The sequence below is a fragment of the Schistosoma mansoni genome, chromosome 4 (genome assembly GCF_000237925.1).
Source record: "Schistosoma mansoni strain Puerto Rico chromosome 4, complete genome".
NCBI lineage: Eukaryota > Metazoa > Platyhelminthes > Trematoda > Strigeidida > Schistosomatidae > Schistosoma > Schistosoma mansoni.
This window is the reverse complement of record NC_031498.1, coordinates 26,144,929-26,157,774: the sequence shown is the minus strand read 5'-3', so window position 1 is coordinate 26,157,774 and position 12,846 is coordinate 26,144,929. Positions and strand designations below refer to the sequence as shown.

At 36.6% G+C, this 12,846-nt stretch overlaps 1 protein-coding gene across 1 annotated transcript in view; it reads left to right on the top strand.

The window, feature by feature from the left end:
• The window catches only part of Smp_136960 (putative sideroflexin 1,2,3), a gene marked incomplete at both ends in the record, with an annotated part of 82,495 nt that overhangs the window by 13,311 nt on the left and 56,338 nt on the right, over positions 1 to 12,846 (top strand). Inside the window, 3 exons of the mRNA XM_018797329.1 lie at positions 2,180 to 2,393; positions 4,981 to 5,080; positions 7,014 to 7,092. Coding sequence (XP_018652382.1) covers positions 2,180 to 2,393; positions 4,981 to 5,080; positions 7,014 to 7,092 — 393 coding nt within the window. The remainder of the gene's footprint in view (positions 1 to 2,179; positions 2,394 to 4,980; positions 5,081 to 7,013; positions 7,093 to 12,846) is intronic.

The window sequence follows — 12,846 nt, the reverse complement described above, 5'->3', positions numbered from 1 at the left end:
TGCTGAGGAGTCCCAGAATAGGACGAAACGACCATTCAGTGCTTCCAGATGGTCTAGCTTCAATTGACTCATGATCTCAACCATATAAAATTACTAAAATCACCACAAAGCCTCCTTCTGATAAAAATCATTTTATGATCGATAAATATTTATTAAATTAACCTAATTACAATAATCTTAGCTATAACTTTTTCAAGATCATTTATTATATGATTTAATAAAAATTATATAGAACAAACTTGGTATTAAAGAAAAACTAAAATCATAACGTTGTAGTAATGACTTTTGATAAAATTATTCTTTACTGACAACATTCAATATCTCTCACGATGATTATGAGACAGTAAAGTCAGTATTTAACAAATCGGGATTTAAGTAATATAAACGAATAGTTTACTACATGAGGACCGATAACGGTCAAAATTAGGATTTCAGGTTATAATGGGAGAACATTTTGTAGTCATGTGGATGAATAATTGTGTGGATAGTCCTTTGATTTCAAATCTAAAGAACATATAAGTTACCATGATTAGTTCGTTTCTAAAATATAAGTTTATAATTTAGGGATAAAGTCAATTCTTCATTACACTGGGACTTTACAGAGACAGAATTAAGCATTTAATAAGTTTAAGATCATCAGTTTTCTCCATGGATGACAAAAAAATAATTTCTCTCTTCCATTTTGAGCACCATACATAAGTGTCTCTACTACTCGTTATACATGTAATGTCCAACCCTTGGTAGATTCGCGTTTAGCCTGAAGGTACCGTGTGTATTGGGTGCAGTAGGTGAATGAATCTGAAAAAGAAAAGAATAAAAAAAAAGTAAACCGTCGGTATAGCAAACACATACTATGTACTTACATCTAGTAATGAAAGTAACTTATAACAATCAGAAATAACATAAGCGTGAAATTAAGACAATCTGATAATTGAAATTAGTTGATAACGTAAGGTTTCTAATGCGTTGCATACGTTGTATTTCAATTTCGCGTCTAAACCTGGAAATCATGTTCTCGATTTTGATTGGGTCGTCCCCATACTGTACTTTTACCCACTACTAATTTTATAATAGACATTGGTTATTTGTTTATTTCTTTTTCCCTTGATTTTCAAATAGATTTTCAGTGTTAATCATTGTCTATCTAAAATTCTACTATTATTAGTTATATAATATACCCTTATAGGCCAAGGTAATTTTGCACTGGTTTTCAGGAGAACCAGACACCATCCAGACTTTCACGCAACAGTCCAAACAGTACAGCTCAATCCCGTTTAACAGGAGAGCCAGACACTGCCCAGGCTTAACCCAAGCAGTACAGCTCAATTCCGTCCACTAGGAAAACCAGACACTATATGGGCTTCAACGCTACAATCCGAACAGTACAGCTCAATCCTGTGGCGCAACCACACAGGTACCAAGCACCCTGGTGGACCATTCGCACGATTCATATACACATTCACATCACATGTATAATTAATCCGATCAGTGATCGCGTAAATCAATTATGCACAGCATGAACAGGCCAAAATTGACCCATTCCGCTTACACGACAGTCAAACTCAATAATGTTAGCAATGGTGATATGCCTTACAATGGTCCAATAACAAAAGCCCTTGAGAACATTGAAAAGCAACCACCAGTATGAATGAAATCGGATAACCAGCAAACCAACTTTCCACATGGACAGCCAGCAAAACTTGCCAAAGCAATGCCGAACCATCTACAATTTCAATGGTGAACCTCCAGTCTCACATAAAACCTTCAGCTCTGCATGGCCATATCATAAAAGTGTATATTTAATTTTAAAAATGAAATAATTTTATATCATTTACCTCTGAGTTATACATATATATTACAGATATATTATCTTGTCACCGAATTTCCAAGTCGTTTGCCCATCAGACACCAATGTAACTAGTTGTAAGTGATAAGTTATACTGAATGAATTGCTTTAATTTCCTTATTGCCAGCATGATATAGTGTGTATAATTTTGTTTGTTATAGACTAATCATTAATGTATTTAAAATGAAGAGTATGTTAAATATTCAGATTCTCAGTAATTGGGAATGATATCGAATGATCAACTATCTCTGAAACTAGAATCTTCTTTTCATAAATTAAAATACACACATATTCAGTGAACACTTTTTATCTGCTTTCTTTTTTCAATTTTAGAAATTCCCTCCTATAATTGGTCGATTTGTACCATTTATTGCAGTCAGTGCAGCTAATTGTATTAATATTCCATGTATGAGAAGTGCAGAATTAACAGAAGGTACACCTATATTAGATGAAAATGGTGAAAAATTGGGTAAATCAACTGTTGTAGGACGTAGAGCTGTTAGTCAAGTGGTTTTATCACGAATATTAATGGCTTCTCCTGGAATGAGTAAGTCATCTAATAATATGATAGTTTTGTGTTGTAAAGATATGTTTCGTTTATCAAGAATTTAATTAGCACTCATCTCATTTTATCATTTCTTGCTTAGTCCATACCATCCTATATATTACGTAATCTCTGGCTAAGCATTTGATCTCATGTGTAATTACAATATTATTTCTGTCATCCTATGTTATCAAGATCTACTTTGATTAATAGTCTCAGAATTTTAATTGATTTCACTTGTAGAAGAATACTAGAGTAATGTCAAGGTCAAAATATATCGCCAAGTCAATAGGGAACGTCCAAATCATCTCAAAGTCACTGTGCATTTACCACAATAGGGTTAATAATTGATACTATGAGTTGGAGTCACAGTTTTCATCATGAATCGACATCGGCTAGGTTGTAAGGACTCTAAACCCTATAATTCAATTCCCAGTCCTACCATAAAATAACTAATTCGTTTGTATTTACTGTCGTCCAATTGGCCTAATAGCTTAAGATCTTAAGGCCGTTTGGTGGTATATTTAAACTCTACCTCAATAACTTGAACTAACTTTTCAATTAATGAAACTTATTAAGTGAATATGTATGTACTGGTTCTTCAGCCACATTATTTGTATAAAAGCAATTGCTCATACCAAAATGAGTGGAGTGGCTTTCGTAAGTGCAACTCGGTGGTTGAAAACCGAGTACTTTAATCATCAAGTCATCACTCTACATGGTTTAATTTGATAATGTTCGCAGTATCTTGTCACTAATCAACTAATCATCCAGCGAACACCATATCCTAATCAATATTTAATAGCAGTATTAGTTTAGAGTTAGGATTGTTATTTAGACTGAACGAAATTTTCCCTTTTTAAATCATATGAATCCAACAATTTCTAAGAGATTATCCAATATTTATGCGATATGACATTCTAGTAAACGCATTGGTTATGAAAGTCAAAATCGAACTTTATGGAAATATTAACATCTGCGTGTATACTGGAATCTACAAATCAAAAGTAACAAATTGTAGAAACAAATACCTGTTATTTTTCGAACATAATTGCATTGCGCCTATCAGTAAGATTCAAGATCCACATTTGGTTCCATTTAGTATTCGTCAACTATTTTTACCTATTATCATTGAGTCTTAAACACCATACTCATCGCTTCAAATGCCAATATTGTTATCCAACATGTTCATAGTTCCAAATAACTACTAACTTATTTAATGCATTAAAAGTTATTAATAAGAATTCGTATTTTCCCGTTGTTGATACTGTGAACGGCCCCCAAATGCCCTGGTACGGCCGAGAGTGGGAAGAGTCCGCTCTCCCTCTCGAAATGCTCTCACATGGCCACACGTATATAGCCTCTGCCAGGGAAGTCTTACTCACTGCCTTCTCGTGCCACAGGTGTTGTTTCCGAAATTGAGAGGACAAAAAGCGAATGTCCGGCGCTTTAACCGAGTTGATGGATATGGAGGATCCACCTAGGGGAGTTGGAAAATCGTGATTCCAAACCAATGGTGTACATGGGTTCCAGTATCCTGGAGGAACAAATGGCGTATGAATCAATCGTTGGTCACCGGCTACCATGTGACTGCATCTCCTCACGATGCTCCACTGTCTTGTGGATCAGATCTTTAGATCAAAGGCTCCGGGTGTGGCCCCCTAAGATAACCACCTGCTTCAGTTCGGGCACCCGGGCAGTTTCACAGCCGTCACACAAATCAAATGAGATTTATGTGGCGCATATATATGTGTTTAAATAAATAAATAATAGTTCCAAATAACCACTAACTTATTCAATGCATTAAAAGTTATTAATAAGAATTTCTATTTTCTCGTTGTTGATACTGTGAACGTCTATAATTCAAACCTTCCGTTGACATTGATAATATACTTGTGGAAATTAAAACAAAATTAATTTATCATATATAAACGAATTAGAAATAATAACAGTTTAAATTAACTTATTACTAGTAATACTGTGATGTGGGTTACTGATATCCACATAAGTAGTATATGCTGATGGTCGGGCATTGAATATATTTCAGTAGAAGATCGATAAGGAGAGAACGGGAACGGCACGCAATTGGCAGGAAAATGAATGAAAAATTATAATCGGAGACTATGGACGGATATTTGCAGAAGAAACATTCAAATTGAGACAACTGATTGTCATTTTACAAATTAACTGTTCACTATATGGTTCTCATATTTTAATGAGATATTCTGTAATGTGCTACAATACATTCGAATGTCCCCAACTAGTGTTCTTATTCACTACAATACCTTATGTACACGTTGTTTGTGAAATGGTGGAGAAGATTTGTAGCTCAGGTGGGTAATTTTGATGTAGGTTTGTTCTCTGAGCTGGGTGGTTTGGTCGTGGAGCTTTCATCGTCCTTCTGAACGACATCATCAGCACAAATTTCGGGTAGAAATCAGAGAACAAACCTACATCAAAACACGTTGTTTGTGTTTTTAAATGAATATTTGGAGATAAACAACTAACATTAATCAATGATAATTACTTAATTAACAAAAACTGACAATTTTACATTATTACTTTTTTTCTTTATATCTACCTACTTCAGCAATTTTACCTTTTGTGATGCAATCATTAGAAAGACAAAAATTACTTATTCGTTATCCTTGGTTAGGAGCTCCAATACAAATTAGTTTAGTCGGTTTGATGTAAGTTAATTTATAGGTGTTGTAGTTAGCTTTTTTTTTCTTTTTTTCCAAAAGTGTTAATGTTTTAAACTAATCATACCTTTCTATCTTCTAATTAGTTGATTTTAACAAATTTACTCCTAAGAATTAAGGATTGTGTATTGTAGCAGTAATTTGTGAAAAATGTTAGCTTTCGCCAAAGTAACCAGCTTTCCGATTAAAGATATTCTTCCTTGTCGTTTTTTTAAAAAAATGTTCTGACTAGACATATAACTATTGATAGGAGTGGTCAAGTATATTATTATAATTATAGGATTGTGAAGATTGTTGAGTTTTTTGATTGAGATCATGAACTGATCAATGTTAAAGTTAGACACAAACACTGTTAAATACCAACTCATTGGTCTAGAGTTTAAGTGTTCGCGTGCGAGAATGAAGGTTCTGGATTTGAGTTCCATGTAAGAGATTGCGGATACTCACTGTTGAGAAGTTACATACTAGGTCAAAATGACGTTCCAGATTTCCAGTGGTGGTCCAACATCGATCGCTCAGTGATCTCATTAAGTACATTATTAACTAATCCACATGAAAATGATAAACCTTGAAAATTTGTTTAACATAAAATTAAGGAAACTATTTTCAAATAATATTGTTGACAAGACATTCACACACTTATAAATTGTCACTTATATCACTCCAATTATGAACGTTGTAATTGTTCTGCACTATAAGAAAACCATCTGGTATTCCGTGCTTCTCCTAAAATGTAGAGGTCTTCATAAACCGGTCAACATTCAGAAAACAAGAGAAGGAGAGAGTAAAGAGCTTTATCTGATTCCAGTCCTCACTTATAATGCATCTGTCAGCTGCTCTCCATGCATGAATATGCACTTTTAGTCTGTCATATGATTTCCGAAGGATGTTCACGATCTTCTCAGGTACACTATAGGGTTGGATAAAGTTCTCCTAACCACACTGTTAAACGCTTTCTCGTAGTCAAGGAAGTCGATGTATAGTGACGAAATCCGTTCAGTTGATTGTTCAACAATGGCCCGCAGGGTGTGGCCTCCTAAGTTAACCACCTGCTTCAGTTTGGGCACCTGGACAGTATCACAGCCCTCACACAAATCAAATGAGATTTGTGTGGCGTATATATATATGGTGCTCCTTTGTACCAATATTTATGTGTTTAAATAAATAAATAAATCAAAATGTAACAGACCAAATGAATATGAATGAATCTTTAACTGTCTAGGCTTCTATCAAAATCCAATTAGGTTCACTAAATTTTAAATTAGTATAAATGTCTCATAATATAAAGGGACAGATTAATCATAAATAGAAAAAAAGTACTACAATAAAATCGACAATAGACTTCATAGGATACAATATGTAAACATATAAAGTAAGTTAGTTATAACCTCGAGAGAACATAGAATATATTTTGTTAATGTAATCGGATATGAAGTAGTTGTAAAATCTCAGCGAATGAATTTTAAGTAAATCCAACATTTCGCCTGGCAATCCCGTCCAACCTTATTCATGAAATGTATTACATCAACTCAGCGTCTAAATACTGTGAAACTATTCGCTCTAATTTAGACGAAAGTTCTTATATATGAAATAAGTTAGTTAGAACCTCGAGAGAACATAGAACATATTTTGTTAATGTAATCGGATATATTTTTTAATTATGACTGTAGCTCCTCCAGGGGCTACTGCCGATCCCAAGCCCGGATAAAGGAGGAGGGTTGGGCATGGGGTTATCGACCCCATCCCGTAGAAAACTAACTCGCTAAAAAAACGCTAACCAGAAAAAATTTATGCTGGTCGGCGGCCTATGCTCCATTGGGAGTAACAGGCATAAGTAAGTAAGTATAAACAATTTCATTCGAAACTTTTGTTGTTGTTGTTCTTTCTTCAAAAAAACATCCTATCACTTTTTTTTGTTTAGGTTATCACTTGTAACCCCTTTATGCTGTGCTGTATTCCCACAAATTAGTTCAATTCCATTTGATAAACTTGAACCTGATGTTCAAGCACATATTAAAGAAATTCGATCTGATCGATTACCTTCAGTTGTTTATTATAATAAAGGTTTATAATTTTGTTTAAATAAATAAGAATATATGAATGTATTCATTGATTAAATTCCATTGTAGTTACCATTCTAAAATATTTTTGTCAAATTATTTGTTAGACTTGAAACAATCCACTTAGATGCAATGTATTTAATATATTTTTCGGTGTTGAACAATTGATTTTATTCATTTAAACAATATTATTTAATTATACTTATGATAATAATTATGATATGACGTGGTTGTCGGGTTTGCTTATCGTGATGAACCAATTGATCTATACTGGCTGGAACAATCGTTCCTCAAGGTCCTACCATGCCAGACAGGTCGGTTGAAAAGCGGTAAGACTAAAAGCAGCAAACCCAAGGTCCAAAGGTGAAGTTGTACTGCTGACTGTACAGAGATGTGACGACAGTAAGGTGTTTTCTTCAGATAACCAGCATAGCAGCGATGCTGCCTTCATACAAGGGGGGGGGTTAGAAAATGTCTACCCTAAAAATACACACTTCACCTTATCCCACGGATATCCGTCTCCGGTGGTAAGGTCTCAACAAGAACAGAGCTAACACGAGAATTACTCACAAAAGGGTCATGTGTGACCGACCTCAAGTAGTTGTTCCTTGGACACTGCGGTTAGACTCTCAGGTCACTAAGACCACCTCTAATCCAATTTCTTATTCTGGTACTTCCAGAAGAACCTCTCCACGGTGTGGGTAACCGGGAAGTGATAACCGCCCTCATACCTCTAACAGCACTCAACATCACTGTATTCAAATGTAATTTCCCCCCTCCCCTGGTACAATAATAAAAGCATATTTTTCTGAACAGTAGTAGTCGACAACAAATAAGTATTCAACCGTTGTATTTTATCAAGGCATAGAAATGTCACACCGTAGTACTCTATCTGTAACAGGAAACAGTTATTACTGAACCCATATACAACTTGTTAATTGTATTGCTAACTAGCCTAAAATTATAATCGAAAGATTCTATGGCTTAAACAGATTGATATCATAACGAAATAAACTGCTCATCATTATTGGTGCTCAAGTTGCGAAGCAATATAAGTCAAATTTCGAAGTTGAGCGATTCCTATACCATAGTTCATTAGTCTAATAAATCGCGTCCTGTACTTACATAGTGTGTATAACAGCTTCATTAGTATTAAAAACCGAAGAACAGATGTTACTTTCTAGAAATCTTGGCGTCCTGGTTGTTTTTTAGCAATGACTGAATGTGAAGCCATACATAGATTTTTAGGCCTGTTTATAGTTCGCTAATCAATTTTACTTGGTTCTCAATATGTTGGCGTTCTGACTGATAAGTGAACTTATAGGGCCCAATTCAGATATAAGATTACCTACTTATGATAATTGCCAAGTGTTTTATAAATATATATATGTTATCGTCAATCAGTGAGGTTGCGTACTGTATAGTTAGTTTTCGGATGTTATATTTTTCCTTCTTATATACAATGTATGCTTATTTATTTCATCAACCAAATTCGACCTACCTAGTCCTGCGAAATTCAGTGACAAGCAAGTTTAAGCATTACGATCGACCCACATCAGAATCCAAAAACTCTACCGTCTGGTGATGTTATTCGTGGTGTTCACATGGATTGCTGTTGTCCTGTAAGATTTGCCTTAGTTTTTGATGAAGTTAAAGGTCTTTGTGACAATGGTAAGACATCAAAAGAAACTCTCGTAATGCAGTCGTGTCAGCACAAAGAAAACATTTATTCAGCACTGAGTATGATTTTTCGAAATTGCTGTCAAGTTTTGTGCTTGAGAACCACACTCTCGTTCAATCAGGCGCTTAAGATTAAGGAATGTCTATAAAAGATTTCCCTTCCAGCTATGACTTCTCAGACTTCCACATCGTAGATAACGAACCTCATCCTTGAAAGATAAAAATATTGATTTCCACTGCTAAGTGGATATTTCCGACTGGTTGGTCGAAAGTTTGTAGTGAACAGAAGCCGATATCGACACACAAGTATTGACAATTGTCTCCTGAGCTGGAAATAAAAACGTCAAAAAAATCTCATCTTTTTCCATGTAAAACCATAAATAAACTTTCTGGATGCTACTGACGCTGTCGAGCATCGAACTTTGCATGTTTGATGGGAACTTGATTGGTAGTGGGAGTGGGAAATCTTGTGGCCCAAGGTGTTCAATCTGTATCACTCTTTATTGAAACCAGTAATCCAAGATTTGAAGTAAGATTTATATCTTATTTAAAGTCATAAATATTCTGACTAGTCGCGTAAATACAACGTAGAATTAAGTAGTCGAACATAAAGTTACCTTTGATTACGCATATTTCAGGCATGCATGCGTCACAAATATACAGTAAGTCAATATGGAAATCGCGGTTCTGTCTAATACCAGTTTTTAAAGTTAGTCGGTTTTTGTAAGCCGAAAGTTTCATACACCAAAAACAGCTTAACACCGTATAAATAACAGACATATAAGGAAACTAAGTACGATTACGGCACATGAAAATAGCTAACAAAATATATATGTACACAAGAGTGCCGTCAAGAAGCAAACCATATTTGAATGACAATTAAAAAATAATTTACTTTTGGTCATGATAAAAAGCGATACAGGATGTCTAGAAAACTAATTCATGGTATATTTTCGAGATTTCTACTTGACTTAAGTAACAGTATTTTCTGTTTTTGAATACACTTTATGAACTCTTACCAATGGAGGTCCTTACTTACGCCTGTTACTCCAGACAGAGCATACGCCGCTGACCAGCGTTCCTCAATCCACTCTGTCCTGGGCCTTCCTTTCAAGTTCTATTCAGTTTTTGTTCATTCTCCTTATGTCTGTTTCCATTTCTCGGCGTAATGTATTCTTTGATCTTCCTCTTTTCCTTTGGCCTTCAGGATTCCATGTGAGGGCTTGCCTTGTGGCGCAGTTGGGTGACTTCCTTAATGTGTGTCCCATCCACTTCCAGAACTTCTTCCTCCACTGGAATCCGGTTTGTTCTCTCCCACAGTAGGTTGTTGCTGATAGTGTCTGGCCAGCGGATTCGAAGTATCTTGTGTAGACAACTGTTAATAAACACTTGTATCTTCTGGTTGATGGTTTTCGTAGTTCTCCACGTCTCCGTCCCATACAGTAGAACTGTCTTCACATTTGTATTGAAAGTTCTGACTTTGGTGTTGGTTGACAATTGTTTTGAGTTCCAGATGTTCTTCAGTTATAGATATGCTGCTCTTGTTTTGCCGATTCGTCCCTTTACATCTGCATCAGATTCACCGTGTTCATCAATGATGCTGCCCAGATATGTAAAGGTTTTTACATCCTCCAAACCTCCTCCGTCAAGTGTAATTTGATTGGTGCATACTGTATTGTATCGGAGAGTCTTGCTTTTCTCTTTGTTTATATTGAGACCTACTGCTGCTGAGGCTGCTACACTGGTCGTTTTCTCCTGCATTTGTTGATGAATTTGTGATAGAAGAGCCAGATCATCCGCGAAGTCTAAATCGTCAAGCTGTATCCTGCCTGTCTTTTGCGTCTCGTGCTTTCCTTCAGCTGTTGACGTCTTCATGATCCAGTCGATCACCAGGAGAAAGAGAAGGGGTGAGAGTAAGCAACCTTGCCTAACACCGGTCTTTACCTCGAATGAGTCGGTGAGTTGTCCTCCGTGAACGATTTGACAGTTTAATCTATCAAAGGAGTTCTGTATGATATTGACTATCTTCTCAGGCACGCCGTAGTGTTGAAGAAGCCTCCATAGTGTTGTCCTGTCCACACTATCAAATGCCTTCTCGTAGTCAATGAAGTTGATGTAGAGTGATGAATTCCATTCAAATGATTGTTCCACAATGATACGTAGAGTTGTGATTTGGTCTGTACACGATCTATCCTTACGAAATCCAGCCTGTTGATCTCGAAGTTGGGTGTCTACGGAATCCTTCATCCTGTTTAACAATAGTCTGTTGAAGACCTTTCATGGTATTGAGAGAAGAGTGATGCTCCTGTAGTTATCACATTTGCTGGGATCTCCTTTCTTTGGTATCTTGATCAGAAGTCCTTTATTCCAATCTATTGGTACTTGTTCTTCATCCCAAATCCTACTGAAGAGGATGTGGAGTATCTTTGCAGTTGCTGCTACATTTGCTTTCAGTGCCTCTGCCGGGATGTTGTCTGGTCCCGCTGTTTTGCCGCACTTCATTTGTCTGATGGCCATGCTGATCTCTTCAATTGTTGGTGGGCCAACATCGATTGGGAGGTCTGTGGGTGCCGCTTCGATGTTGGGTGTGTTCAGTGGAGCTGGTCGACTCAGGAGTTCTCTGAAGTGTTCTATCCACCTGTTTCGTTGTTCTTCAATGTTGGTGATTACTTTGTCTTCCTTGCTTTTCACTGGTCTTTCTGGCTTACGGTAATTATCAGCAAGTTTCTTTGTTGTGTCATACAGTTGTCTCATGTTTCCTTCTCTTGCCGCCTTTTCCGCTGTCATTGCTAAATCTTCCACATATTTAAGTTTGTCGGTTCTGATGCTCCTCTTCACTTCCTTGTTTGCTTCTGTGTGTTCAGCTTGTGCCCTGGCTTTTTCTGCTCTTGTTTTGCTGGTATTCATTGCTGCTTTCTTATTCCTCCTTTCTTCAATTTTATCCAGTGTGTCAACAGTGATCCACTCCTTGTGATAGTGCTTCTTTTGACCCAGAATCTCATGATATGTTGAAGTGATTGCCTGCTCGATACGTGTCCAGTTGTTCTCCATGGCAGTTCCGTCTACAGCGAGTAGATCATTAATGCCACGAAACTTATTGATAAGGGCTTTCTTGAAATCATTTCGTCTGTCAGCATCTCGAAGAAAGGCCGTTTTAAACTTTTGTGATGTTGTCCGCCCCGTTGTCCAGTTCTTGAGTTTCATTTTCATCTTGGCGACCATCAAGCGATGATGTGATGCTATATCAGCTCCTCTTTTGATTCTCACATCCTCCATCGTCATTCTGAACTTTGTATTGATGCGGATATGGTCGATTTGGTTCTGTGTAGTGTGATCCGATGAAGTCCATGTGGCTTTGTGTACGCGTTTATGTGGGAATATGATACCGCTTATGACCAGTTTATTGAAGGCACATAGGTTTGCAAATCTCTCACCATTTTCGTTCCATTCTCCCTGTGAATGTCGTCCCATGTAGTCTTCGTATCCAGTGTTGTCCATTCCAACCTTGGCATTTAAATCTCCCATCACAATGGTCAAGTCCTTTGTTGGGCCCTTGTTGACGACCGACTGTAGCATATCGTAGAATTGGTCTCTAACGTCTTCATCGTAATCGTTGGTATACGCATAACATTGAACGACATTCATTGTGATGCCTTCTTTCTTTGTTTTAAAGTCGGCTTTGATGATCCTCGGTCCATGAGATTCCCATCCTATAATTGCTTCTTGTGATTGTTTGGATAGCACCTGTGGGTACCCCTTGTTCCATAGATAGAAGAAATCAGACCAGTAGTGAACAGGTCTTCATTTGTAATGTAGAATAGAACAGCTGAAGGGCGAGGTCATCTTCAAACACACAAGGTTTTTCAGTATTCAACACAAAATAACAGTAAATGTAATATGGTGTGTCCATTGCTCGAGTGCCCTGTTTAGTATTCGAAAGTGTTGATCCCCGCCAATTAGAGAGGAATGAATTATCGATCAGAGCAATGGATGATACACAAAACCTGTGTGAGC